The following is a 27,109-nucleotide window of genomic DNA, read 5'->3' on the forward strand; positions in this document are numbered from 1 at the left end:
CATCGCCAACATATCATTTTGATCGAGATACCTGTTCGCCACACAAGATACACTCCGTCCCTCAAATGAAATACGTCAATGTCGATGCAGCCTGACACCCTTTATCAAAAGTAGACGATGTGTGTTGCGTGTGGGCTGCGCCGGGATGGAGGGGAGACGAGGGGAAGGTTTGGGTGGGTTGCGAACACACAAGTCTTCTCGAAGGCGCGCGCCGAGCACGCTAGAAGCTTTCTGCCTGCGCAAGCTGCGCTTACGGTATTGTGTTTGCCCAGCCCGTGCTGCATGTCGGATTGTCAACCAAGCGAAGCCAAGTTTTCGCGATTTCTCGAGTCGCAAGTAAGCAATCAAGCTTGCAAGGCAATGCACAACTCCAAGACAGACAAGACGGACGGGATCGCCAAGCGCCGGGGAGGCTATGCTTAGCAAGCTTAATGGCAACGCCCTTCTCACATTTTTATGAGGCTCAATACCTAACAGCAGCGCCAGTAAGCTGAAGAAAAGTTACTACTAAAGTAATACGGACGATTATCAGTTTGCCACTACACTCGGAGATTCAGAATGGAGACGATATGAGATTTTCCCACTTACTATCAGTTGATAAAATCCTACCACGATTACGCCTGTTGAAACAGGGCAGGCCTGCGGGGTTCTTCGCTTAAAATCAGTCCATCCATCCATCCATCCAGCCGTCCATCCAGCCAGCCATCCATCCATCCATAAATCAGGCGTTGGTTTGCGGAGAACCCTTTTGCGCATGGCTCCAAGGATCTGACCGGACGGACCACTTACGTTGTGACAAAATAATGCACATATGAAGTATTTTTTCAATGTCCAGCTTGTAATATATGCGATTGGCAGCCTGCCTATCTACCTGCTGACATCGATTTTACAATCGAGATAATGCTTTACTCCTCTGCTTCATTGTAATGAGGAAAATAGATATAATCCCTGAAACGCATGCATTATTACTTTTACCAGGAAGTGAGCTAATTCGATGGTGATATAATAATATTCCCCCAGTGAGTTTCATTTTGTTGTTTCTACGAGTTTGGCGTACCGGTCGGTATGCTCAGCAAGTTGCCATTTCCTCTCTTGCCATTTTTATTTATTAGCAATGACAACTGGGACCTTCCTATCTGAGATAAGCTGGTGTCAGAAGAAACCATGCAAGGTAGGTTCTCCAGGAGGTAAGGGGCATCTCGATGCATGCCGTCAAAGTACATAGTAAACATGCAGGGGAGAAGGGAGCCAGGCTGACTGCTCGCGTTTGGTCAGTTTCCAGCCTGGCGCATTTCTGTTTTCATTACCTGCTCTTATCTGTCAAATTGAACAAACGAGACGACACCAACAACAACTCTCCACCCCGCCTGACCCGACCGAAAAATCTAGGTCCATTGCCAAGACCGAACCACTGTCCAACCAGCCAAACTCTGCAATGGCTTTGATCCCATGGTGGGCCATAGCTCCGGGCGCACTCTCCTGTTTGGGAAAGTGGTCGTTTTTGCTCCTGCGTGTTAGCGGCGAGTCTTTTTTTTCCCCCTCCGTCCCCCTAACTTTTAATCATTCCGAAGAATGGGGAACCTACGTGAGACAATGTTGGCCAGTCCCTCAATCATTTCTTTTTTAGGCCGGTGGCGTAGCCTCTTCCTAGCAATCCTAGCCTGCCTAGGTACGTACCCTACCTTAAGGTAGCACTTAGGCAGATCCAATCCCCAAGTTGATTCGGAAGCGAGTTTGGTGGCAAGGCCACCTCCGCACATTGTCTCTCTTTGCCTTGTATCCTTTTGTATCACCACAGGCAGGCAAGACAGGGACGGGACAAGACGGCAGCGGGTGGCTCAAAGGGAAATTATTAGTGCCGGCCACTCGGAAGCACACCACTGTGAGAAGCGCCGAGAAAACAAACACCTGATAGGTTGTCCGTATTTTTTTATTCTCTCTAATTCTCATCAAGCACTTTGCACCGGGTACCAACATTTTCTTTCCCATTTCTGCACTTGCATCACACAACAGTGCGACTGTTGATCTAGATGGACTGTGCACTATGGGGCAGCGGGGATTCCGACGGTTACAACGTATCTTTGGAGGAGTGGAACCCAAGAACTACCATCCATGCTGCCTGCATGTGTCTGTCTCCGTCCATCTAGTCCTTGACCATGCGGGACCACCCCCATATTACATACTCGTATCAGACCCAGGGATGCTCGCCTCCTCCGTCTTTAGGTTGGGTCCTTCCTTATTGAAGCCATGCCGGCCGGCCGTGGTACGGGATAAGGACCACATGGTTGGAGATTGGAGACAGTCAACCAAGCTTCCTGGGCCTATATAAGCCTTGCCTACCTGCATGAGACACTGCTCCCAAGCTCTTGCCCTTTTCCGATCTACGCGCGCCACAAGACTGCTGTCTTCCCTTGCACACCTGTCTATCTTTTAATAGAGGAGACACAATCCAGAAGTCAAGAAGCAAGCACAACAGGTTGCTCAACCACCCACCCACCATGAGCAACACCGGCACTCTCAACGCCGAGGCCGTGGCCAAAGCCCATGTGCCCGAGGCTGCCATCCAGGGAACTGAGAAGGAGATCATGGCCGGCCGCGGCTCAATGGACGTGAGCCGCGTCAAGTCGCACTCGCGCCCAGCCACCGCCCAACAAGATGCCATCGCCGACACCTCGGACGACGAGTCGTACGCCGACAAGCCCACCGAGGAGGAGCTCCAGACTCTTCGTCGCGTTTCTGGCAAGATTAAGTGGTCTCTCTACACCATCGCCTTTGCCGAGCTGTGCGAGCGTTTCTCGTACTACGGATCTGCCGTCCTTTACACCAACTTTGTTGTCAAGAAGTTGCCTGATGGCCACCCCACTGGTGCCAACCCGGATCCGAACGGTACCACTGGAGCTCTCGGCAGGGGCCCGGCTGTTGGACAGGCAGTCTCGCTGCTCAACCAGTTCCTTGCCTACATCTTCCCCCTGGTCGGCGCCTACGTCGCCGACGCACGTCTCGGCCGTTACGTCACTATCCACATCGCCATCGGTGTCTCTACCATTGCTCACGCTATCCTGACCGCCGCCTCTGCCCCTGAAGTTCTCAAGAACCCTGACACCTCCTTCGGCGTCTTTTTCCTCGGTCTCCTCTGCCTCTGCATCGGTACCGGTTTCTTCAAGGCCAACATCTCGCCCCTGCTTGCCGAGCAGAACGAGGACACTCGCCACCGTGTTGAGACCTTGCCGTCGGGCGAGCGTGTCATCGTCGACCCGGCCATCACCAACACCCGTATCTTCTTGTGGTTCTACTTTGCTATCAATATTGGTGCTGTCACTGGACAGATCTCCATGGTCTTTGTTGCCAAGCACTACGGCTTCTGGCTGGCTTTCCTCTTGCCCACAGTCCTGTTCCTTCTGGCCCCGCTGATCCTGTGGACCAACAAGAAGAACTACCGCCTTACTCCGCCTACCGGATCCGTTCTGTCCAAGTTCCTCAAGCTTTGGATGTTCTGCATCAAGCGCCAGGGTCTGTTCAAGGTCAGCCTCGATGCCGGTAAGCCCTCCAACGTCCCCGTTGAGGAGCGCCCAGCATGGATGACCTACGACGATGCCTGGGTTGATGAGGTCAGGCGTGGTCTCTTGGCCTGCAAGGTCTTCCTCTTCCTGCCCATCTTCCACCTGGCATACAACCAGATGACCAACAACCTGACCACCCAGGCCAGCACCATGGTCCTCAACGGCGCTCCCAACGATCTGATCCAGAACTTGAACCCTATCTCTATCGTCATCATGGTTCCCATCTTTGACAAGTTCCTCTACCCCGGCCTGCGCAAGATCGGCTTCAACTTCACTCCCATCAAGCGTATGACCTGCGGTTTCTTCTTCGGCGCCTTCTCCATGGTCGCTGCCGCCGTCATGCAGCACTACATCTACACCATGTCGCCCTGCGGCATGTTCGCCACCTCGGACTGTGAGGCGGGACCTGCGCCAATCAACGTCTGGGCTCAGTGCCTGCCTTACATTCTCGTCGGTATCTCGGAGATCTTTACCAACGTCACCTCGTACGAGTACGCTTTCTCCAAGGCCCCTGAGAACATGAAGTCGCTTGTCATGTCGGTCAACCTGTTCATGTCGGCATTTGCCTCGGCTCTTGGTTTCGCCTGGGTTCCCCTCTCTGAGGACCCCCTCCTTGTCTGGAACTACGCCTCGATTGCCATCATCGCCTTCATTGGTGGTCTCGCATTCTGGTTCTGCTTCAAGCACCTCGACTCGCAGGAGGACCAGCTCAACGCCCTCAAGAAGACCAAGTATGTGGGCAAGAACCAGCCTACCGCTGCCGAGCAGCAGAAGCTGGGTGCTCCCGCTTACGACGAGAACCCCAAGGTCTAAATGCACCTACGTGGGGGATGTAATGTGTCTGGTTTTATCATCATTTAATCGCGTATACCATTTGTGTTCGGAGCGCTCGCTGAAGGCGTGTTATGTGTGGGCTTAGGGTTTCTAATGTCATGGTTATGAAACGAACTGATAGTTGCGCATTTTGAGCAATGCGAAAAAAAATATTATTTATATATATACAAATCTCGAAGTCAAGTCTTTGATACGTGCCACGTTTTAATTATATTTGGGGTCGAATCAGATCCTCATCATCCTGCTGCGCGAAGTCCATCCCACGGTCTCTACGGATCGCTTGCTCATCAGCTTGACGCTCTCGGCAAAGTCGCTGGTCCCGTGGGTGGGATCGGCGTCGCGCTGCTTGCAGTCCTTCTTCTTGCGGTCGCCCTCGACAGCGGCGAAGTGGTACTTCTCCTTGGTGGTGCCGATCATGTTCTCGGCCGCCTCCTTGGACCAGCCGTTGATGAAGTCGCCGTGCGAGCAAAAGACGTTCTCGCCGCAGGCCTGGCGCACGGGGGCCTCGCCGTCCCAGCCGCCCGGCAGGACCCTGCGCAGGTCGTAGCGGATGCTGAAGCGCAGCTGCGGCATGCTGAGCATGCCCTCGGGGCAGCCGTTTGCGGTCCCGGCGCTCTTTGACTTGTACGCCGTCTTGAGGGTGGCGCTGTCGACGCAGTTGGGGAAGAAGATGACGTGCTGCAGGTGCGTGGTGCACGTCTTTGAGGGGAAGCCGTTCTTGTCCGCCGGTGGCGGGTTGGCCTCGGACTCGCAGAACCAGGCAATCTTTGCGTCGGCCGGCATCTCGGCCGCCGACTTTGCCGTGGCGTTGCCCGCCACCATCTTGAGGTCCTGCGGGATGGCGGTCTGGGCTTCGGTCTCGCCCAGGTTGTAGTAGGCGCTGAAGCGGGACACGGGCACGGGCTCGTGGGTCTTGCCGCCGTCCTTTGTGTATAGGAGCGTCGGGACCCAGTAGATGGAGAGGTCGTTTGGGTTCTCGGCGTTTGTGCACGAGTCCTGCAGCTGGGCGGTGGTGCTGGTCGTGGCGGTGACGGCGTCGGCGCCAAAGAAGGAGTGCAGGTGCGACTTGTCAAAGGCTCCCGGGAACACGATCGGGTCGATGTTCTTGGTCATGAAGGGGGACGGGATCTGGACCACCGTGTAGGCAAGCGCTGCTTGGGCGAACAGGCTGCCAGCCACGGCGCCGCTGAAGAAAATGGAAGAGCAAGGCATCCTGTGCTAAATGTAAAGAATGTAAAATAAATAAAAAAAAAAGTCGTAAAGACTTGTGTGTAAAAACGAATGGAAAATAGCTTGGTGGAAGACTGAATGAAAGTGTAGCCTTGATGGGAAAGGTCTTTCACCAGGACTAGAAAAAGACAAAGAAGGGAATGAATGTTCTTATAGAAAAACAACGTAGCTATGAGGATCTTGCCTTGAAGAGAAAATAACAGACAAACCAGAAAGGACGGGATGCCTTGCGGAGATCGCCCTGTATTTAGCGACGAGATAGCCGCAGCGCATCTTAGCCATGTCTCGATGTGCGCTTACTGAGGAGGCATCATCCCTCCCATCCGGCCCTCGCAGGCTTCGGACGCCGCGCTTGGTACAGAGCCCCCTTGATTTCCCCTTTTGTCTCCAGTATACAATTTATATGGGGCGTTTCAACGGCGCCTATGTGGATATGCAACCATGGGGATGTTCCCATGGGTTGGTAGCCGCGGTTGCACTTGATTTCGAAACAAATTACTACCATGAACTTGTACAAGTAATATTGTTCAGACGAAAGAACCGGATGAAAAATGCCACCTGTTTCCCTTTGTGGGGTCCATCTCTGACACGCTTCGGCCCAAACTATCAGCCTTTCAGGGCCAGTTTTGAGTAAGGATGGCGGCATTAACATTAATTAAACCATAAAAAGCAGGTGGCGGGCAAAAAAAAAGAACGGAAAGGTCAGGCGAATCGAGCGTTCTTCTCAGAATGGCTTGTTGATCGCCAACTGAGGGAGACTGATGCTAAAATTGTATATTGTTCAGGGTGGCCGAAATTCTCAATCTGCACTAGTCTAGTTCTAGTTCTACTTCTAGACCTAGAATAGAACTATTCTAGACCTAAGTAGATGGTTGTAAATGCGGGCCACCCATGTGCACCGCCACTTGCAGTTGCGACAAGCAACAAAGACGTCCTACCCTGTTACGATCCCAAGGCCGCTAGAGGCTGGGATTGACACCTGCCAGCTTGACCAGAATTCACAGCTTGGTTTTGACCTCGGCACTTCACTGAGAGACTGACAAAAGACAACCCATGCAGCGCTGTGTGTATTGCTCTACGGAAAAAAAAACTAACAAAGAACAAGACAAGATAGTGCGACATATCTTTTCCCCGTCAAGATCCTTCAATAGTGAAACAAATTGAATACACATGAAAAAAGGTCCCCAGGAGAGAGGGTCTGCTCCCAATCATAGTTGGCCCTCGTTCCTGGGCGCGAAAGCTTAATCATCCCCATTGCACAAGGACTTGTTTCTTGCCTTGCTTCTTCTTTTTGCCTCCTTGCCCAGACCCGTTGCCGTCGTCGCCGGCAGACCCGGCCCCAGCCCCACTGCCCGATCCCTCGGCCTCGCCGTTGCCACCCCACGAGAAACCAGTGTTCCTGTTTCCACCCATATCCCTTCTCACCGCCCCGGTTCCGTAGCCGAAGATTGTAGTAAGAGGTTTGGGAGCCACAGGCAGAGCCGGGAATGCATCCTCGCCGGCCGCGGTACGTCGCGCGGGGGGTGCGCCGCCGGATGCCATGGATGCAGTCGTACGAACAGGTTGGCGAGCGGCAGGAGCATTGGTACGATTTGCCCCTGATGAAGTTGACAGCGAGGGCACACCGATCCAGGATGGCTGCGCCGCCTGGCGAGATCCGCTTTGTCCCGCGCTAGGCAGTGCAGGAAACGCTGCCGATGCTGTCCCCGATGATGCCGCCGGTCTCCTAGACGCTGTGGAGGAGGACCCGCTGCCACTGACCCAGTTTGCGCCAGGGACCGAGGCTGAGTTGCTGGCACCGACAGAGGGAGTGGAAGATGCAATGCTCGACATGCTCCCCCGCCTCGTGCTGTTCTTGAGCCTCAACACCCGTGTGGTGTGCCTCGAGTTCTGGCCCTGATTCTGCGCACCTCCCAACATTTGAGTCGGGCTTGCAACGGCCGCATTGGCCCACCCACTGCTAGAGGTTGTGGCACCGTGCATGCCACCAAGACCCGGGAGCGATGGGTAGTCCTCATTGATGGCTCGCCAATCCTGCCATGCCTTGCGCAAAGCCTCGCCTTTGGCACGGTCGTCGAAGAGATCAGATACCTCTCGGACAAGAGTGCCAAGAGCATTGGATGAGGTATCGCTAAACAAGGCGAAAAAGGCATCCACAAGTTGAGGTGCTGTCAATGCAGCTTGGCGGTATGACGATATTTGCTGTCTGAAACGGTTGAGCTTGGTTGCGTCGTTGCCCAGCAGGTTGCTGGCGCGCTCGATGACGGCCCCGTGACGGGCCAGACGGGCATGGTCTTGTGGCGTAAGGTTTGCCACGTCTGTAAGTGACAGGGTAGCCATGGCATCGGCGGATGGTTGCGGCTGCGTCAAGCTCTGACCACGCCCGGCACCACCTTGGCGAGAAGATTGACTAGGGGTAGGTCCAGCAGAGGCCGATGGCTGCGAGAGCTGGCCGCCAAAGGTGCGGGAGGTGACAGATTGAGCAGAGTGGATGGCCATTTGGCGTTGGAACGCAATCTCGTCCCGTCTCATTGGCTGCGCTGAACTGACTGGCAACGGCTCTGCATTTGGATCGCGTCCTCTTCCCCGCCCTTCCCTTCCACCGTCTCTGCCGCCTCCACTCCCACCGCCTCTCCTCTCGTGTTGATAAGATGATCGATAGTCGAAAGAGGCCATGTCTACTACTCTCGCGTCTCTTCTAACATCTTTAGAGAGGTTGTTGCCGTGTTCGCTGAGCTGGTGTGCCTTGAGGTCCATCTCTGTGTCAAAAACGACAAACTTCTTCTCCATGCACTCACGGTCCGCGCAGAGGAAGTGGTCGTCCTTGAAATGCTTCTCGAGAGCATTGTAGTCCCTGTAATAGTGCGGCTGTCTCGAGTCTCTCCTGTCGCAGAGGAAACAGCGCTCGTGCTTGTGTCGGCAGTGTTCGTAGAGCTTGTCATCGTCATAGAAGCGCTCGCCGCAGAATGCACACAAGGGATGGCCCTTGAAACCGGTCTGATCTATAGCGCCTGGCTTATCGTCGCCCCGACGCATGTGCTCTCCAACACCCTTATCGCTGAACAGCTCATGCTCGTGGGTAAAGACCTTCTTGTTGCGCGTGCAGAGGTCACACATGCGTTTGTTGTGTGCCGATCGCGTGTGCCGATGAAGATCCGGCCATCCCAGACCGGCAAAGTCGCAGTCTGGGTCCGGACAGTTGTATCGAAGCAGCAGGACCGTGTCTCCCACAATATCTTCGCTCGTGTACCTGATGCCGATATTATCGTCGGCGCTTGTGATGTCTCCGTCACCATACTCGTCAAAGCGCTTGTTTACATCATCGGTAAAAATGACGAAGGGTGCTAGTGTTCTGCAGTGGGGACACTCCTTGTTCTTGTAGAGCGCCCTCATGCGCAAAGCACAAATGTGGCAGGTGATGTGATTACATGGTGCGATGGAGCTGTGGGTGACGGGATTGGCGCAAATGAAGCAAACCTCGCCATCCTCCTCGGTCTCGTTATCATTTGAGGTTTGAGCCTTGTGCCGAGAACCTGCCGGAGTGCCTTCCTTGGGCTCACCGTCAGCCCTGGCGCCCAAAGCTGCGTTCGACCCTCCTCTTTTGCCACGACCGCCACGTTGTTGCCCTTCGCCGCCGCCGCGACCGCTTTTAGAGTCACCACGTCCACGGCCTCGGCCTCCACGTCCCCGCCCGCCTCGGGAACCCTTCGAATTATCTGATCTGGAACCGGCAGGAGCAGACGCATGGCCTGCGCCGTTGCTACTGCCACCGGCTGCTCCGCCAACAGAGTCCATTGATTCAATGGCTTATTGGCTTCCTGTCGTGTTAAATGGGTGATTGAGTGGGCTAGGGACCCTGCGTCAAGGTATACAAGACAGCTGACGACAGCTAAGGTTGGTATGTGTGTAGGTGGAGGCTTTCGAATTACGTTCTGATCGTTCGGTGCTCTCTCCAATGAGCTGCGAAGATTGCGACCAGTTTATGCGAGAGTAAAGGTAAAAAGGATTATGTTGCGGAAAGCAATGGCAGGATGGAGGAGAGAAGCCTCATGCACGGCGACGAGGCCGAAAGAGAGAAGAGTGCTGCTTCAAGGGCGACGTCTGACAAAGAGCTCTTCCCAAATTGCGACCAGAGCTGGTGTCTCGAGTGAGAGAGGGGCCAAAAAATACCATGTCCTCCCTCATACGTGCCAGCCTGCCCCACTTTTGAACTTGCGGGCGATGCGATGACTTGACTTGACAGGGTCTAGGTCTAGTATAGCAGTAACCAGCCCTGACAGGGATGCACGGACCAGAAGAATCCCCTGTCCAAGCCCCCCGAGAGTCACGCCTTTCTACCCTGAAATGGGGGATGAGACATAATGACACTAATTATCGAATCCCCGATACTACCCGTGCTACCAAGATCTTTGCTTGAGGAATTTGCAGTGTAATCAAACCTGGTGCGAGATAATGGATTCGCTGCCTCGAGGAGGAAGGAGGAAAAGAAGTCATGTACATAGAATGAGTATCTAGCTAGGGCTATGTCTGAGGTGAAGTACTTCGTACTAATCAGAACCTATACTCCATTCCATCTCATCATGTATGTCATTTGCAATCGAGCAACTATCCACTATCTCATGTATGCCGATTGACCAGGCCACCACCACCACGTCGTATGGCCGTGTGCTTCCTTAAACCTGCACCAGACTAAATGCATCCTAACCTTCCCTCCAAGACCAACATATCTTAATGACGCCTGAAAACAATAGTAGAAAAAAGAAAGGAAATTAAGAAACCAAATCAATGTGAAATACAAGCCATGTTCCAGTCTTCTAATGCCCTGGATCCAAACCTGCTGACCAACTTTGCGCTGGAAAACAGCAGACAAATATTATCCATCCAAATTCAATATCGTCAAGAGCTGCGCCGTGCTAAACTTGAAATGCAAAATCAAGTAAAATGCATCAGTGTAGAGATGAAGCACGTCTGTACCGTTTGTAATGTGAAGCACCAACATGGTACTCCACGAAGAAAGAGGGGGGAAAATAAAAAGAAAATACCGAAAGGCATCAGGACAGCGAGGAAAACATAGCAAAAGGATAAAAAAATAAGAGCAGACGAGACCATAATATGTAAGAGAAAATCACGGAAGAAGCCATGAAACGCCATACCAGTTTGCTTTTCCCTCGCGGCTACCCTTTGCACCGACCATCAAACGACGTGTAAAAGGACGAAAATGAAAATGTAAACAACAGCCGAGGAATGACTCTACAGCATGTGGGGTATAGAAGGGGAATATCAAGTCGGTCGCGTCCTATTCCTCGTCGACAGGATAAAGGTGGCTGCCGATGAGCTTGTTCATTGCAAACATATTCAGGCTGCTCTGCTTGAAAACGGCCTGCATCTTTTCGTCGCAAAGGATCTGTCGCTTGTCGTTCGGGTCCTGAAGATTGTTTCCCTTGATGTGCTCCCAGAGCTTTTTGACAACCTGAGGTCGAGAGAGCTATTTCCGCCATACAAAACGTCAGCCACAAACAAATCGGGAGGAGAGGCATATGCCCAAACAGTGAAAGTGTATCTGCAAGGGGAGTGCCTACAGTAGGCTCTCCGCACACCTCGGCTAGCGACGCGCTCAAATGGAAAGGCTTTTGGAATCCTCCGCCGGCCTTGCGCTTCTGTGTTCCGTCACCGGACAGGTCTTCGTCGTCGTCGGCCGCGACCTTGGCTTTGCTCTTCTTCTTGGTAACCTTCTTCTTCGGGGCTGCCTTCTTGTCCCTGCCGCCGCGCGTAGTACGCACCCTAGCCATCTGCTCCTCCTCCGCCTGCAGCTGCCGGGCAAACTTCTCGTCGGCCGACTCGGTGGATGACTCGCGCTTTTGTTTCTTCTTTGGAGGCGGCACCGAGACGTTTATTTGGTCTCCGTTCTGGTCCTCGTCATCATCCGCTTCTTCGTCCTCGTCCTCTTCGGACTTAATGGTGCCATTGCCGTTGACCATGTCATCGTAGTCCCGCTTTGGTGTTTCCGAAGCGGCCGGGGTGGGTTCGTTGGGGTTCTCCATCAGATTGGCAGTTGCTGCGTCAAACCTTGCCCCTATGAGAGCTTTGATGGCTTGCTACAGGATACGGTGACGGGTTAGCGATGGTGTCTGGCGGATGAGGCACAGCAAGCATATGTCTCCAACCAATAGCTCACCTTGTGCTCAGATAGGTCCTTGCAATCAAGTGCGGTTTCCAGACCGTTCCTAATCTTCTTCATGGTGACCGTCTGGAGGTCGGCCGTCTGGAGAATGCCATCGATGATGTTTGTGTACCGCTCCTCGTCGGCCGCGCTCACTGTGATAAGTCGGCCTGTGTTAGCTGGCCGGACTTTGGTCCAAGTTTGCGCAGATTACTTTTATTGCCATGGTGATAGCAGGTTGCAATGCACATACGTGGTTCCGACATTTTGCCGGTTGGGTGCAGGGAACCGGAGGGGTGGTCGTCGGATCAAGGCGGGTTAGGCTGGCAGCGGGACGAGGCGAGATAGCAGCCTTGTCTTGTGGGTTTGGGAACAATTGACAACAAACGGGAAAGGTGCAAAGAACGCCAACAGATGAAGGGAAAGGGAAACCCGTAACCAGAAAGCGGAGGTCGGTCAGTCGGGAGCAGCGCGCAAGGATGGCGTGAGTGAGGGCTTCGGAGGATATGCCGTTTCGTTTGCTTCGGGTCGCCAATGGTCTGAGTTACCCAGACAGATGATCTGCAATTCGGGGTGCGGTTGCAAGTCGCGCGTGTAGAGTTGCGATGGATCGAATGTCCGACACCGGATTAGATAATCAAGGTGGGGAACCTATAAATCAGTGCAGTGAGTGGTGCCCAGTGCTTCTGGTGGTGATTGATGATGTGATGGGATGGAGCTTCTAGATTTCAGGTAGCACTCGGAGCTTGGAAATCGTGGGGGGGGCTACACGACAACAAGCTTGTCCATCTTTGTTGCTTAGGATGGATTGTAAGAAGGGTAGACAGAGACAGAAAATAGTAATAATTGAAGGGATAGATAATTGCAAAAGCACGATTAATCGCGATTGTTTACGTCAAGCCACCTTCTACTGTCCATTGTTTGTCACGTTCAACCACAAAGAAAACTTTACCGTAGTACGTTAAACTAAGGCAAATTGACGCACGACGGGCCGGGGCCATAAATGGACAAAAGCGGCACGTGGGTTTCGGTGCAGACGATCCGAACTACTAGTATGCACCACGGGGCGCAGCCGCCCACGTTACCTCTGCCTGGCATCTTTCCCAGAAATCTCGTACTGGGATGGGGAAAAGTACCTTCAAACTCCGCCCGACACTACATATTTCAAGCTAGGATTTCCATTCAGTTACTTTTACCATGACGGTGAAACCATATAATACGACGTCCTCCTGTTTTTTTTTTTTTTTTTTTTTTTTCACCGTGTAGTTGGTCCTCGCAGAAAATTAGCACACAGATGAGTTCGCTCGCTCGGGCCAAGGCTTCATCTCCCCCGATCTGGGGAGCCGATGCCGACGTCGTCATATTTTTTTTGGGACTGTGGGCCGGAGTTTGACAAGCAGCCGCAGAGACACGCTGCCCCGAGTGGTTCGGTTCCCTACTGGTCTCACGACTCCACCGGGGTTGATATGGAGATGGAAGCTGTCCGAGGCGTCAAAAGGACCTTTGAGATTCTGCCATCCAGGGAAGAATTTGCTTAGGGTTGTGTCAAATCGATCGATTGATCAATGTTGTGGAAGTTTCGGTATAAATCTACCTAGTCTGGTACAAGAAAGCAAGAACAAAACCAGGCACCCATAATCCAAAGACCAAGCGGCGGCTTCCACTCCCAATTACCTAAATGTCGAGCTTGACTACGGGTGTTTCCCGCACCTCCCGTAACATGCTCGCCAAATACTTATTTTTGTGCCGCGTTACCTGTAAAGCATGACCCTCCCGTTGCGTGGACATCTCCTATAAAGCTTGCACGACAACAAGCGTCGAATGATTTGCTAGCATCATTGATCTGGTAATCCGATTAGCTTTACCTCAGTTCGATGCATGCCAGGATTTGCCGCTGCGGCGATGTTTTTTTTTTTTTTTTTTTTTTTTTTCTGGATCATGGAACATGGATCATGGAAACAACGTACATCAAGTGCCTTGAATGCATCCACAGAGGAGAAGTCGCAATCTCCGCTGAAGTCGCCATCGAGGCCGCCAACAAAATTTCCTGGCAAACGATTACCTGTGCTATAAGTGGTGTTCTGGCAGCATGCTGATGAAATCTTGAGAACTTCGAGCTCGTCCTCCTTGGGACCAGTGCATTTGCAAGTAGGCTGTAGCGGAATATGTCAGAATAATCTAAGACACAGAGACTTTCTTTTGTGGTAAACGCAACATACGTCGGTGAAGATGGTGGGAATGACGGCCGAAACCACCAGGAGAGTAGCGGTTGAGAACTGCATTTTGGTTTTTTGGTTTTTGGTTTTTCAGATTTGGAATGGATGATCGAGAGTTTAACAATGTTAAGAAAGAGAAAATCGTGAGGATGGACTGAGATCATTGCTTACCTTTTATATAAAATCTGATTAATTCTTTGGCGTAAAGTCTTGAAAAAAAAAACATAATTTTGCAGCAATGAAAAGACCCAAGAAAAGTCCAAGGTCCCATCTGTCGATCGAATTAGTATTAGTCTAGAATTAGTTCTATCTGTTCTTCTATTGCAACTGATGATCAAACGGTAAACAAGCCGCCAAGCGCGCACGTGGCTTCATATATCAAATAAAAAAAACTGTAATTAATACCTCCATAATAAATTGGCACTGAGGTTACCTTTTTATATAGGCTTGTACGTGTAAGGTGCCTGTTGATACTACCAAATCAAGGTCATGTTAAGGTTTTTTTTTATAGTCAGTTTCGGAAAAGTCATGTCACTAAGGCCGGGTTTACTAATTCGACAAAAATGCATTCGTATTTTTAAAGCCACATGGCCCAAAGGACGCTCGGCCATGTCTCGCGTCAGAAAAACCATGTGTGCCCGGGGCTTAATGGTCGTAAGTAGGTAGCTTTTCAACGAGCTGGTCTTTTTTGCCGAAAGGCAGGGGGCATGCCGCTTGGGAACGGCTTTCGCGTGCTCGGGAAGGGGCACGTCAGCCCACGCTGCCAGCACTGAAAAGAGACTATATTTGAGATTGTCTCGTCGGTCTCATGGCAGTGCGCAAGTCCTCGCTGTCTGTCTAGATGAACAAAGAAAAGACTTTGGTGTCAAGGCTTCCCGATGATAACGAGACTGACTGCAAACTGAGATATATACCTGGGTAGGTACTTATAGGTACCTGGTGTACCCATTTAGTTGAGTACGTACCGTATTCATGTCCGTGACTACTCTTACATCGAGACAACAACCGCTAGAGAGTGTACCTACTCCTTTTTTTCTGGTTTTTGTTGTCGTTGTCCTGGCAATTTCACCACCCGAACTTGCGGCTTCACGACCCAACACTCACTTCGCTCTCACTTTCTGTTTTTTTTTCTTTTTCTTTTGAACCAAAAACCACCCGCTGGCCTCTTCTTCTCCATCCCGAAATCTGCTGTCTGGTCTCACCCAATACAACCCGAGAACAACAAGCCTTCAACATGCAGTCGATGAATGGCAAAACAATGGCTGCAATCTGGATTTCCCCTTATTAATGTCTCAGCTGGAACTCCATAATCAGTAGTGCTATCTGTACCTAACATTCGTTTATTATTATCATTAACATTACTCTCCATGCTCTTACAATCAATCGAGTTTCTCTTTTGCCAGTATGGATATCGCGACTGTACCCGACCATGCCGTCCATCCAAAGGGTAGCCAAACTCCAGACTTTACCCAACAGAAAGAAGACTTTCCAGCAAAGATCATTGCAGCTCACGATGCCGTCATTTCTCAGGCCAGAATTGACGCTGGACTCTCTGACCGCGAACTTGTAACTATCCATAACCTCTACCAGATACAGCTCTACATTAACTGGCAGACCACGCAGCTTGGGCCCCGGTGCCTTCGTCCGGACGAGTGGCTCACTTATGCTTGCGACTTCTTCCAGCCAGTGTTTGCTCTTATACACGCGCCATCAGCCGAGTTCAGTGCTCAGCTCGGCAGCCTGCGCGTCGACATATACCGCTCCCAACGCTTCCCACACGTATGGACTAAGATCGTTGGCGAGGATTTCACCATCGACAAGGACGCAGCCCGTCATCTGTCAGAGACCGTTGCTGCGGTTGTTTCCGAGGCGGCTATGCTATTCCCTGACATGAAAATCTATCAACGATCATACTTGCTAGATCCTGCACCGGGTGGGCGTGAACGTGTTGCGGGATACCTGTCTCGAAATCCCAACACCCAAACCCTCAGCGGCGAGTCTGATGATGCTGCTGCCACAACCAACCGTCAGGAAAAGCCAGCCAGTATCGAATACTGGCTTAGCAGAATCTGCGGATCTCCCAAGCCCCACCCAGCTGAGCAGGTGCACCTGTACGGCGACAGCAGCGTAGCTAGCCCCGACTCCCCCGTTGCCGACCCGAAAAGCGGCTGGTCCAAAACCGGCCTGGGCGAAAGCTGCACCGACCCACTCGCCATCGCATTCGACCCCGAACACAAAAACACCACGATTCGAGACTCGATCCTGGAACAAGACGGCATCGAATACTTCACAAGCGCCAGCGCCTTCTGCGCCCGCCTCCGCCTGCTCGAGTGCTCCGAGGCTCTGACCATCAGCGACCCGGAATTTGGCGACGTGTTCCAGGGGATGCTCCGCGGCTCCGCGCTGTGGTGGTTCATCAATGAGCTGGGAGACGAGGAGCGTGATGCCTTGCGGACGACATCTATCGTGGAGCTTTGCAGGGCCATGATGTGGCGGTTCCCGACGCTGAGTGAGAGCCAGGCGAGGAGGGTTTTCGAGGACAGGGAGGGGTATCTGGGCGCTCTCACAGCAGAGGGTTGCTCCAACTGCGTGGACCTGCTGCGGATTTATATCAAGCAGCTTTGCAGGCTTGCGCAGATCGCCGAGGTTGCAGACCTGCCCGAGACATACGTCGAGATCTGGGAGAGGCTGGAGCCCCGGCTGCAGCAATTCTTCGACAGGCCGAGCCCGAGCACCAAGGACCACGACAGCTTCGTGGCTTTGGTAGACAAAGGACTGGCAAAGGCTTTGAGGGGGGAGAGGGCTCTTTTGGACGAGGAAAACCAGGTGGGTAACATCGGCAAGTCGGTTCGGCTGGGCCGGAAGGGCTCGGCTCTCAGCCAAGGGGTGCCAGCAGGTGCAGAGGGGAAAGAAGACGAAAAGGAGAGTGTTGAATCTTACTGCATGTGCACATCGTGTTGTGAAAAGCTAGCCCGTCAGGGTTGCAATGATATCAGTGTCTCGGTTGAACAGAATGTCGGGTTTCGTATGCGCACATGGCCGTTTCTGGGCCGGCCCCTCGTAGATTGATTGTCATGATTATGGAAAACGGAGGAACAGTTTGTTTTCAGGGGGAGCGCGATGATATTTGCACAACGAACATCGCTACCTGTTACGATGCATTGATAGGCTCATGATAACGTAGAATACTTGCCAGGCAGTATGGTACAAGCAGCTACCTTATGGAAAGATGTTGCTTTCAAATCTTCAAAGCCACCTAGTCGTCGGACTGTTACTATTCCCAAACCCCGACTCCGAGCAGAACTCTAAACTTCCCGCATATGATCCGAGGTATATCACCCCGGTAGCATGCCTGTCTTATAGGTGGGTGCCCTTGGTGTGATAGTCTATGATTCACTCAGCATCTACGTTGATGAATTTCGAATGATGGTGCTGGAAGTACACGAGGTTATGTACATGTTGGAGTGAAAGTAATGGTACGTACCTACCAAGGATTAGGTAGTTATAAAAGCTGCAAGTTATCATGAGCCGAGATGCAAGTAGTTGCTAGCTGGCAGTCTGCCCTTGGTGCTCGGAATGGGCCGTCTTGTATCTTCTGGCCACTGTCCAAGCCATGGCAGATTTCCGGGGGCAGCAAGATCCAGTAAGGTATGGAAACTATTTACTATTTCTACCACACTTCCTGCATGATGACAAGCCTTTACCTCCTTCCGATCCGAGTCCGTGTACGATAGGATAACATGAGGACCTCGGAATTCGATGACGGACGCAAAAAAGAGCTGACATCGTCTGAAAATTCACTCTCCCTGCCGAGCTTGCAATTAAATTACACATGCACCTTGTTTTCACTCATCGACTTGGCAGAGACGTTACTGACACCGAAACCTGGGTTCTCGATACTTATATTGAAGCACAATCTATCGGATCCCACCTGCTACCTATCAGAACGTTGCGCCCCCCTGCCGGTGGCCATGACCAACAAATCCCTCAGAGTCGCCGTCTCGGCTTCTTGCCTCGCAAGCTTGAGCTTTAGCTCGTCACGATCGGCCGTCACCTTGGCGAGCTCATCCTCGAGCTCCTTGATGCGATCCAGACGCTTCTGACGGTATCTGCGGGCGGCAGCCGTGTTACGTTCACGTTTGCGCACGACTGACTCGCTCTCCTGTTGATAAGCTTCCTGGGGAGAGGGGAGCCCTTGTGACAAGGGAGATGAGTTTGTCGCCTTGGTGTTTTGGTTGCTGGTGGCAGGTGACACAGATCGTGATGCTTTCATGGATTCGGGGTGCTTTCCGGTCTGATGAGGTGTATCAACGAAGTTGAGCGCAGACGGTGTCGAAGTCGGCGTCTGATAGGAGATGGTGTTGTTGAAGTCTGCGAGGTTCGCAAATTCGGGAAAGTGGTGGTTGAGGGGGTCGGCGGAAGATCCGTCGAGGGAGGACAGCCCAAATGAGTCGCTAGGCCAAGTGACTGGCAGATGGAGAGAGTACAACGTATCAACCGAAGGATGATCAGAGGTTGCGGCGACACTTGCGAGAATGGCCTCGTCGGCTGGCCCCCAGAAAGAGAGGTTATCCGGGGTCGACAAAGGCAACTCGCTGCTGCGGCTGGTAGTACCGGAACTGGGACTGTCTTGGTGAGGCCGGCATTTTGAAGGCTGGTGGGGGCACTCAGACAGGGTAAAGAGGCCTCGATTCTAACGAGGCCCTGGTGAACTGTGTGTTTATTGTGTGGGTTCGCGGATGCCTAGTTGGCTAGTGTTCACCATGGAATTGGAAAGATGAGTTTGTGTAGAAAGGTCTCCAACAGGCTGTGAGGTAGGACTACAGTTCTAGCTTTAGTATTTTTGCATCATGTCGGACGTGTCATGCCTCACGTCGACTCACTATGAGTCGAACTTCCTAATTTGGCCTAGCGTGCTTAGTTCGGAATTGGCTAGACATCCGATTGGATGGAAGTGCCGGGACCACGCTTGCACGGCAGCTCACCCTATACCGATCTGCAACTACTTCGAACTATTTTTGGGGCTGTGCTCTGTCAAGTGTTGCAGGCTTGTATATAGTAGACTACTCGGGGGCTGTTTGTGGTGGGCCCCCTTATAGACAAATCGTATTTACCCACGCACTAGGTAGCTCTGGCTACAGCGGGGGCTTCGTTTGTCGTTGAATTCTAGTCTAGACTAGTATAGTACAACACTACCTTATGTGCCCTGCAAGCCAGGTGCGTACAATAGAACTATTCTAGTTCTAGTTCTAGAACTAGAATTTCTAACATTAGATAGGCTTGATAGGCAATTGGATTGCTGGGTATTCGGCCAGGACGCTCGCTTATCGCCGACAATAATTCAGAAAGCGGGGAGGTAGTGCGGGGATGGATGGGCGTCGCTAGGACAAAGTCTCCAAGCGTGACTCAGTTCTTGCTTCGCTCAAACAAAAATACAGTAAACCTAATCACAAACGGCCTAATTATCGAAATGTCTCACACAGAGCCCGGTCAGAAAACCGCCGACGCACACCTACTTTGGGTAGCCGGCAAGGAAAAGATCGGAGGCGGCGATATGTAAGTCGTAGTAGCTCTTCGCTCCAGGCTGGGAAGAAAAAGACATTCCTGACTTGGCATGATCTTAGCCTGCCAATTGAAAATCCCGCAACCGGCGAGATCTTTGCACAGTAGGCGCAACCCAAACCCAACCATACATAATTACGTCTTTGTTGCCCCTGGATGCAGCGTCAGTAATCCTGACCGTCACTCGCAAGCTGCCATACTGCATCCGCCCAAGATGTCGATCAGTGTATCGAACAGGCCAATGATGCCTTCATTGCCGGCACGTGGTCCAAGGCTCCTCGCCATTTTCGCGCCGATGTCCTTGACCAAGCCGCTACCTTGCTCTCCGAACAGCTATCGGAGCTGATAGACCTCGAGGTTTTGCAGACGGGGAGGGCCGTCCGCGAAATGAAGGCACAGGTGCCGAGCCTTGTCAAGTGGTTTCGGTACTACGCAGCTCGACTGCGGGTTGACGAACGTCATGTTCTCCCGACCACCGGGTCTCTGCATAACTGGGTCGACCGCGTCCCATTAGGTGTTTGCGCGCTGATCACTCCATTCAATCATCCGCTTTTGATTGCTGTCAAGAAGGTGGCCCCGGCATTGGCCGCCGGAAACAGTGTTGTCCTCAAGCCATCAGAACTAACACCAATCACGTCCCTACAGCTTGGCAGGATTCTCAGAGATGCTGGACTTCCGGAGGGTGTCTTTTCTGTCTTGCCTGGCCTGGGGGTCGAGACTGGCAAGCAACTCGTCTCACATCGCCTGGTCCGTAAGGTTGACGTTACCGGTTCAACCGCAGCGGGTCGCGCAATTGGGGCCATCGCAGGTGGAAATCTGGCTCGTTTCAATGCTGAGCTAGGTGGCAAGGCGCCCCTAGTGGTTTTCGAGACTTCTGATCTGGATGCCGCCGTCAACGGAATTGTGTTTGGAGCTTTCGTTGCCAGCGGGCAGACTTGTGTCGCGGTCACGCGCGTGCTTGTTCACAAATCGATATTGGGGGCGCTCACCGAGAAGCTCTCGGAGAAGTGCAACTCCATCGTTCGCCGTATTGGTGACCCGAAAAACCCGCTGTCAATGATGGGCCCTCTCATCTCATCGAAGCAGCTTTCGGGAGTCCAGCGTCTTGTCGATGCTGCAGTCGCCAGCGGAAATGCCAGACTGCTTTGTGGTGGCCAGCGGATGTCGGGGGTGAGCCCTTTGGACGGTTTCGACCTTTCCAAGGGCTACTTCTTCCCACCGACCGTCCTGTGTGGTACTAACCCGGACGGCTCGAATGTTTGTGCGACAGATCTGTGGTACGAGGAGGCGTTCGGGCCGGTGGTTGTTGTGGCGAGCTTCCAGGACGAGGGGCATGCTGTTCGGTTGGCTAACGACACTTCATTCGGGTTGGGGGCCGGAATATGGACGAGAGATCTTTCGCAGGCGTTCCGAGTTAGTGAGCAGATTGAGGCCGGTATTGTCTGGGTCAATACGCACCACCGCAACGATCCAAGCAGCCCATGGGGTGCACATGGCACGAGGTCTGACAGTGGTCTCGGCACTGAGAACGGTGCTGAGGCCTACATGGCATACACCGCACCGAAAAGCGTCGTTATCAACTATGCTTCGACGGAGACTGCTTTGAGAGAAGAGGACTGGTTTCGGGAGGATCAAAGTGGCGGAGCAGTGCGCTATGGATGAGCGTGGGCAGACTTTGAGCAGTAGAAGATGATAGAAACCGGAAAATCTGACAAGTTATTCTCTGGCCTGGAGCTCATAAAGATGGCCACCTATAAACCAACCCCGAATTTGTTTGTTGGATTTGACATGAAATCTCAAACAAACGGACCCCAAGCGATGGACGGGAGGTAGTTGCCTTATTTGACAGTTCTTTTGCTACGGGGACCCGATATTTCGTCATTGCACCTGCCATCCTAGCAACATTTCTACATGTCGGTTAATTGCATGATCACTTGCCTCACAATTGGTCGCTCACTCCTTGCTCTGTTTGCTTTCCAGATAAAACCAAAAGTCAGGGCGTTCTATTGCCTGCTCTTAGTAGCGAGATATTAAGGGTTCAAAAATTGACATGTTGTTTGTTAAATTTCCAGGAGAATGTGTCTATCCGCGGCACTACCCAGCACTTCTGCATTCCTCAAATCCTCTCGATCTCCTTGCAATGCCTGCCTGCCTTACTTACCTTCTATCGATCCTGGGGTTTTCATGACTTTGATAACCGTGCTGGCTGCTTTGCTTCGTTTGCAGATGCAGGCTGCCTGTGTGCCTGGGTTGATATCTTCTTTTCCTATTCCTGCTTGGTTTAACTGACAATGTGAGTACCTACCTACCTACCTAGGTACCTACCTCTTAACTAGGTACCTACCACCCAAAGTCGCTCCATCATGATAATAACAGGTAGGTATGCAAATGATAGCAAGGAAGGAGTTAGGTATTTTGTACACTTTCCTCTACTTTTTTCGGCACATTTCAACTATTCGATATTTTTTCTCGTCCCTCTTTGGCTTCCCAGGCACCTTCGTATATAGAGGTAGGCTTTTTAGCCTGAGGCCCCATCTAGCTACCGAGCCTGGTCCATTTCTTCGCCCGCGAGGTCATCTTCAGACTACTTTTGAGGACTTTATGGGCATCTCTGCAGTCTGGTTTTACTACATGGAAGAGTCATGATTAACCCCCGCCGTGTATTGGATAAGTGGCCCTCGCACCTTGCAACGCATCTATCAGATATTTATTACCCATCGTAGCCGAAAAACGCAGTTATAGGGCTTTGCCCAATGATCATTACACTAGCCAAGAAAATCTCCTGTTGGCTGACACACAAGACCACCTTATTCCTGCCATGGCGCCATCTCCGCCTCCAGATACGAGTGCACAAAGCGCCGACACCGATCAAGATGGGTTGCCTTTGGCCCAAGTCGCTCAAACTCAGATCAAAAGCTACGTGGCCCATAAGCAACATGAACTTAGTGGCATGATTAAGGGGGAAGAAAGCAAGACAGAAACAGAACTCCACATGCACATCAAAGCGTGCTTAGATGCGATCAACTATCTAGGCCCGTCCGTTGAGGTGGGAAAGAACTTCAAGGCTGGCATCTTGCAACATTTCCCAGACGACGCAGATCTGGGTCATCTAGTGTACAGAAAGGTCATGCAGGGTGTCAAGGGACGCAGCCCCCACTGGGATATAATCGGCTCGAAGCTACGCGAGGTTGTCGACATCCTAAATGACGGTTATGGTGACAGCGGCGGTGAATCTCAACAGGTCGGTCAGCTTGGAGCGTCGTCAGAGTCTCCTGGAGAGCTTCCAACACCAGTGTCACCGATTTTTTCCGCACAATGCAAACCCCCTTCGAGCGGCCGAAAGCGGCCTCCTCCAGTGAGTACTTATCGACGGTACCTCAGTGCACATGCCTTGCCTATCTATGTTCCCAAGACAGACAGCTAACGATATCAGCTTGAAGATCTGTTCAAAGACGATGATCGCGATCCATCAATGACATTAGACTCCCAGATGTCGAAACGCCCTAGAGCTGATACTGCTCCAGCTACAAGTTGTCCCGAAAAAACGGTGGCAGCTGGTGTACATCAGCGCTCGAGCTTGCCAGCATCGGAAAGCCAGAAAGGTCGTCCCATGCCACCCCCAACATCGACTTCGAGTGCCAAAAAGAAGAAAGACTGCCGGGCTCAGAAACTTTCAAACACCGGCGCGAGGGCACGTTCGACGTCACCAGCTGGTGCAGCCTCATCTACACGGGGCTCTCCAACAAAGCGCGGTGACAGGATTTCAATGAAGAGAACAGCTTGGCCCAAGCTTCCGGGGAAAGTTCCAATCATCAGAGGTAGTGAAGTTTGTTCGGTTAATCCTCAACCCTATGGTGATAATGTTGTTGGAACATCATACGAATGCTGACAAGTCTTCTGATTGCATAGCGCCGAAGAAGCCAACACAAGAAAAGCCACCAGATCAAAGGTCGAGCGGCTTTTAGGATACCTTCCTCTGAGCATAATTTACTATAAAAGGGACGCATTCTCCCCCTGTTGCTATGATATAAAACAAAGAACATTCGGTTTGGCTACAGCACCGGCCTGGCGCAAAGACTGATATCGCTCGTGATGGGAGTACCTGGATACATCAATTTCATGTGGTATTGTGTGTAGTGTGTAGGGGCTTTTGCGGAGAGGTTGCTTCTCTTCTTTACATTAAGCACAGCAACATGGTATAGAAAGCGTTGTTTGGAGTGTTGAGAGAAATTTCATAGTGCATACAAGCTCAGATAACCAAGGCTTGAGCCCACTCCCGTCAGAAAAGTTCAAATTCGGTTGTCTCTATGGTATTCTGTCATTGGAATTTACTAGGAAGCGAAGCCAGGAAGGTATTCCGTATCCTTCACAGCCATTGCCCTCCGTACTTGCAGAGTAACCCTAAACAAATTTCAAGTTTTCAAGTGGCACAGCACTTGTAGCTGGCGGGTCCGGGGCATTGGTTCCTGCAAAAGGTTGATTCGACAGTTAGACCGGTCCGTTCCAAAAAGTGAGTATCACGTGTGCTCGAGTATGGCCAAATAACTTACGCTGGACGGATCCCAGAGCGACAATAATCCCCAGTGGACATACAAGACCCGGGGGTGCTGCTGCACCTCGGGTATAGGCAGCACTTGACGTTGCTGGGGTCGTTGGGGCAAGCTCCGACGACTGGTGCGGTACCTCCACGGTTGCTACAGAAGGTGGTAGTCTGGCAGGTGCCGACAATCTGTTTCATGTTGTTGTAACTATTTAGCCACTTGCTTTTTTCCCTGGAAAGAAGGGGATGGGTCGACGGGGAGCAAAGGGGTTCATGTCGAGGACGGTTCTACGCACATTCTGGGCCACGCAGAGGTCCCCAATGGCAGCCATTGCAGTGCTTGCCAGCAGGCTGATGATGGGAAGGGTGAACTTCATGGTGACTTTGACACGGCTTTGGTTGCTTCGGGGATGATGGTCTCGAGAGTCGGTAACACTATGGCCTGGACAAAGAGTAAAACAACCAGACCTCGGCGGGATATTCATGGTGAACTTATACACGGTCACGGCATAGACGGCAACATACTTATCACGATGCCTGCGTCGCAATATGCACTCTTCGGTCTTTGTTTCAACCCAAGACCATTCGCACAGCAAGCCCATTGGGGCAGGTGGCCATGATATTTGCCTGCACGCATGTTTTGAGGGCAGATGATATTGAGCTAGTCCGAACGGCTCCGGGCTGGCCCCTCATAGAGACCGAAATCAACTTGGCAAGCTGTAAGTACGTACGCGATATAAACCCAAACAGAACAATTTAAGGTAGCCAAGAGTCTCAAAAGTGGAGCACCTGTCTCTATATGTGGCGGCTCAGGTACCCGAGCTGAAGGAGGGGTTTTGGTTGAATCGGTGCAAGCGAATCTTGTCTGCCCGTTCTGGATGAAATACTGCCTAGTAAACAAAGATTGCAGGCAAACAAACATGCATGCGCCTGGTCTAGACCACGGGAAAATGCACCTTTCCGGTGAGATTACCCGCCACAAGGTGCTCAGCTTTGAGGATTCTGCATAGTGCAACGTGCGCTGCCCGCCTACGTGGCGAAGTTCTATAAATTTAAATCTATCAAGTATCTTATAATCGGCATTCAGGACAGGTGCAAAAGAAATGAACATGGTAGATGCGATATCGTAGAAGAGTTTATCCTGGTCACCCTAGTATGTAACCGTCACCATTTTGTTGATATACCGCCTGGCTCCCGTGGCGTCATTGAGCAAGTTGTGGAAAATCCATTTGCCGACGTCTTCTCTCGCAATGGTGTACCCAACTGCTTGCGACTCAATGCCCTTGTATGGGTCTTCGATACCGACACGGACCGGTTTGGCCTTGCCGCCATCCTTGCCGTCAACATACATGCTGCCCCTAATGACTGTAAACTCGGGCCTCGCGCTGCCGGCAGCGGGCGGCGTCTTCTTGCCAGTCGCCTTGTCGGCGATCAGTTGATTTTCCATCTTCTTCTTGTCCTTGTGCGCACTAGCCAGCATGACGTAGTACAATGGGGCGAATGCCAGTGGTACGTCCCGACCAAAGTCGGAGAGGCCAGTCGAGCTGACGGCGATAACCCTCGGCGGCGACAACTTCTGCACGCCGCCCTGAGCAATAAGCTCTTCCACAGCGGTCAGGAGAGCGGTCATGGACTCCTCGCACAGCTTCGGGTCCTCGTTGGCGCCAAAGTTGCGCATGGATGGGTAGCTTCCAACGGAGCTGACGACGATGTCGACCAAACCAGGCGATGTCGCGTCGCCAGGCTTGGCGAGGGCACGCTTCACGTCCGCGAGGTTCTTGGCATCGCCCTGGATGACGGTCAGGTTGGGATTGGAAGGGTATTTGTCGGTCAGCTTCGCTGGCGTCCTGGCTAGGGCGACACAGCTGATGCCGGCTGAAAGGGCGAGCTGGAGAGCAGCGCCGCAGACGCCGCCGGTTGCGCCGAGGAAGAGGATTGTTTGGGCAGTCGACATCTTTGGTTGTCTGAGCGAAGCAAGCGATGCTTATTTTATGAAAGGGTAAAAGAAGGTCTTCTTGGCTACTTAGCTGCGATGATTGAAAGAAGAAGGGATGTGTATAACAAGGAATGTCAAGATATGGGAACATAAACGCAGGCAATTGCTGCTTTATACTCTTTGAAAATGGAGGTATTGCAAAGCTGCTTGCCTTACCTACCTACCTTGAATGACTCCTATCATCCCGTAAGCCCCCTTTCCATTGTAGCATCGGTTGCGGCTGTAGTATTGGTTGCGGCTGTGATTGTTATCGTCGCTAAGACCATCCTATTCAACGAGTCTGGCCACCCCCCACAGTGAGCATTATGCGCAAGCGCGCCTCTAAAATTGCATTCTCCATCGCGTGGACAAAGAAACACGCGTATGAGACAGGACAAATATGAGACGGCGCCGGACCCGGATGTAGGTTGGGGTGGGTAGGAGGTGAATACGGGAAACCGGAGGACGGAAGATAAACAGTGAATTTCGGACCGTGCATGTTCTAGTCATCACGAAAGGGCGAAATTCCGTAGTGGACACTAGGGGCGCAGTAATGGGTACAAATCTATGGAGCCCCGAACTTCTGTGCTTTCCTTTGGATGGAGGCGACAATGATTCATCAATCCTGCAGGGAAGCCTGGTGGCACCAACTCTCAGCAGTATTTTTGGATTGCAAGAAAAAAAAAACATTTGTTATTCTCTCGATGCACCAGAAGGATCTGGACTTCAATCTGGCTTCGTGTCCTGTCCTTTTCGCGGTTGCGGCGCAAAGGCGAGCGAGAATAAGGAGTCAAACCACTAACTCTTGACTCTCTCCCTCGTTCCACCGATACAGTGATTGAATCGAGCTCTCGGAGAAAAGTCACGTGAGACACACATGTCGCCGACCACGCATTTTAACTCCGCCGGTAACCGCTCGGTCGGCCGGTCACAGGGAAGCCGCGACTGGCTGGCGACTGGGGTCGCAACAAGCTCCACCGAGATTTTTGTTTTGCGGCATTAGTTTCGGCTCAGTTGTCTGAAGCCTCCAAC

General features: G+C 52.1%; 12 protein-coding genes across 12 annotated transcripts; 4 read left to right on the forward strand and 8 right to left on the reverse strand.

Moving 5' to 3' along the window:
- Positions 1-1,136: 1,136 nt before the first annotated feature.
- MGG_14619 (uncharacterized protein) lies at positions 1,137-1,839 on the reverse strand. Its single transcript, XM_003708676.1, has 2 exons — positions 1,586-1,839; positions 1,137-1,504 (listed from the first exon to the last, which is right to left on the reverse strand). The coding sequence occupies exons 1-2, from the start codon at positions 1,758-1,760 to the stop codon at positions 1,386-1,388; spliced, it is 294 nt and encodes a 97-aa protein (XP_003708724.1). The 5' UTR covers positions 1,761-1,839; the 3' UTR covers positions 1,137-1,385.
- A 52-nt stretch (positions 1,840-1,891) lies between these two features.
- MGG_13669 (peptide transporter PTR2) lies at positions 1,892-4,594 on the forward strand. The gene has a single exon (XM_003708677.1). It carries the CDS (start codon positions 2,499-2,501, stop codon positions 4,371-4,373), a length of 1,875 nt encoding a protein of 624 aa, XP_003708725.1. The 5' UTR covers positions 1,892-2,498; the 3' UTR covers positions 4,374-4,594.
- Positions 4,595-4,619: 25 nt separating this feature from the next.
- Positions 4,620-5,935, reverse strand: MGG_01986 (uncharacterized protein; the record flags this gene model as incomplete). Its single annotated transcript, XM_003708678.1, has 2 exons — positions 4,620-5,607; positions 5,925-5,935. The coding sequence occupies 2 exons, from the start codon at positions 5,933-5,935 to the stop codon at positions 4,620-4,622; spliced, it is 999 nt and encodes a 332-aa protein (XP_003708726.1).
- Positions 5,936-6,660: 725 nt separating this feature from the next.
- MGG_01987 (C2H2 finger domain-containing protein) lies at positions 6,661-9,830 on the reverse strand. The gene has a single exon (XM_003708679.1). It carries the CDS (start codon positions 9,417-9,419, stop codon positions 6,870-6,872), a length of 2,550 nt encoding a protein of 849 aa, XP_003708727.1. The 5' UTR covers positions 9,420-9,830; the 3' UTR covers positions 6,661-6,869.
- A 267-nt stretch (positions 9,831-10,097) lies between these two features.
- On the reverse strand, positions 10,098-12,579 carry MGG_01988 (uncharacterized protein). Its single transcript, XM_003708680.1, has 4 exons — positions 12,038-12,579; positions 11,800-11,939; positions 11,204-11,719; positions 10,098-11,109 (listed from the first exon to the last, which is right to left on the reverse strand). The coding sequence occupies exons 1-4, from the start codon at positions 12,048-12,050 to the stop codon at positions 10,921-10,923; spliced, it is 858 nt and encodes a 285-aa protein (XP_003708728.1). The 5' UTR covers positions 12,051-12,579; the 3' UTR covers positions 10,098-10,920.
- Positions 12,580-13,458: 879 nt separating this feature from the next.
- On the reverse strand, positions 13,459-14,066 carry MGG_13670 (uncharacterized protein; the record flags this gene model as incomplete). The annotated part of the gene is made up of 3 exons (XM_003708681.1): positions 13,459-13,575; positions 13,752-13,937; positions 14,004-14,066. The coding sequence occupies 3 exons, from the start codon at positions 14,064-14,066 to the stop codon at positions 13,459-13,461; spliced, it is 366 nt and encodes a 121-aa protein (XP_003708729.1).
- Positions 14,067-15,404: 1,338 nt separating this feature from the next.
- MGG_01989 (uncharacterized protein) lies at positions 15,405-17,069 on the forward strand (the record flags this gene model as incomplete). The annotated part of the gene is made up of 1 exon (XM_003708682.1): positions 15,405-17,069. One exon carries the CDS (start codon positions 15,405-15,407, stop codon positions 17,067-17,069), a length of 1,665 nt encoding a protein of 554 aa, XP_003708730.1.
- MGG_01990 (IDI4) lies at positions 17,055-18,646 on the reverse strand (the record flags this gene model as incomplete). The annotated part of the gene is made up of 2 exons (XM_003708683.1): positions 17,055-18,526; positions 18,615-18,646. The coding sequence occupies 2 exons, from the start codon at positions 18,644-18,646 to the stop codon at positions 17,935-17,937; spliced, it is 624 nt and encodes a 207-aa protein (XP_003708731.1). The 3' UTR covers positions 17,055-17,934.
- An 801-nt stretch (positions 18,647-19,447) lies between these two features.
- On the forward strand, positions 19,448-21,598 carry MGG_01991 (betaine aldehyde dehydrogenase). Its single transcript, XM_003708684.1, has 3 exons — positions 19,448-19,556; positions 19,625-19,666; positions 19,754-21,598. The coding sequence occupies exons 1-3, from the start codon at positions 19,471-19,473 to the stop codon at positions 21,222-21,224; spliced, it is 1,599 nt and encodes a 532-aa protein (XP_003708732.1). The 5' UTR covers positions 19,448-19,470; the 3' UTR covers positions 21,225-21,598.
- Positions 21,599-22,689: 1,091 nt separating this feature from the next.
- On the forward strand, positions 22,690-23,318 carry MGG_01992 (uncharacterized protein; the record flags this gene model as incomplete). Its single annotated transcript, XM_003708685.1, has 2 exons — positions 22,690-22,917; positions 23,094-23,318. 2 exons carry the CDS (start codon positions 22,690-22,692, stop codon positions 23,316-23,318), a joined length of 453 nt encoding a protein of 150 aa, XP_003708733.1.
- A 664-nt stretch (positions 23,319-23,982) lies between these two features.
- MGG_01993 (uncharacterized protein) lies at positions 23,983-24,479 on the reverse strand (the record flags this gene model as incomplete). Its single annotated transcript, XM_003708686.1, has 3 exons — positions 23,983-24,028; positions 24,113-24,291; positions 24,399-24,479. The coding sequence occupies 3 exons, from the start codon at positions 24,477-24,479 to the stop codon at positions 23,983-23,985; spliced, it is 306 nt and encodes a 101-aa protein (XP_003708734.1).
- Positions 24,480-25,119: 640 nt separating this feature from the next.
- MGG_01994 (uncharacterized protein) lies at positions 25,120-26,880 on the reverse strand. Its single transcript, XM_003708687.1, has one exon. The coding sequence runs from the start codon at positions 26,054-26,056 to the stop codon at positions 25,253-25,255; it is 804 nt and encodes a 267-aa protein (XP_003708735.1). The 5' UTR covers positions 26,057-26,880; the 3' UTR covers positions 25,120-25,252.
- Between the last annotated feature and the right edge of the window lie 229 nt (positions 26,881-27,109).

The sequence above is a fragment of the Pyricularia oryzae genome, chromosome 1 (assembly GCF_000002495.2).
Source record: "Pyricularia oryzae 70-15 chromosome 1, whole genome shotgun sequence".
Classification (NCBI taxonomy): domain Eukaryota; kingdom Fungi; phylum Ascomycota; class Sordariomycetes; order Magnaporthales; family Pyriculariaceae; genus Pyricularia; species Pyricularia oryzae.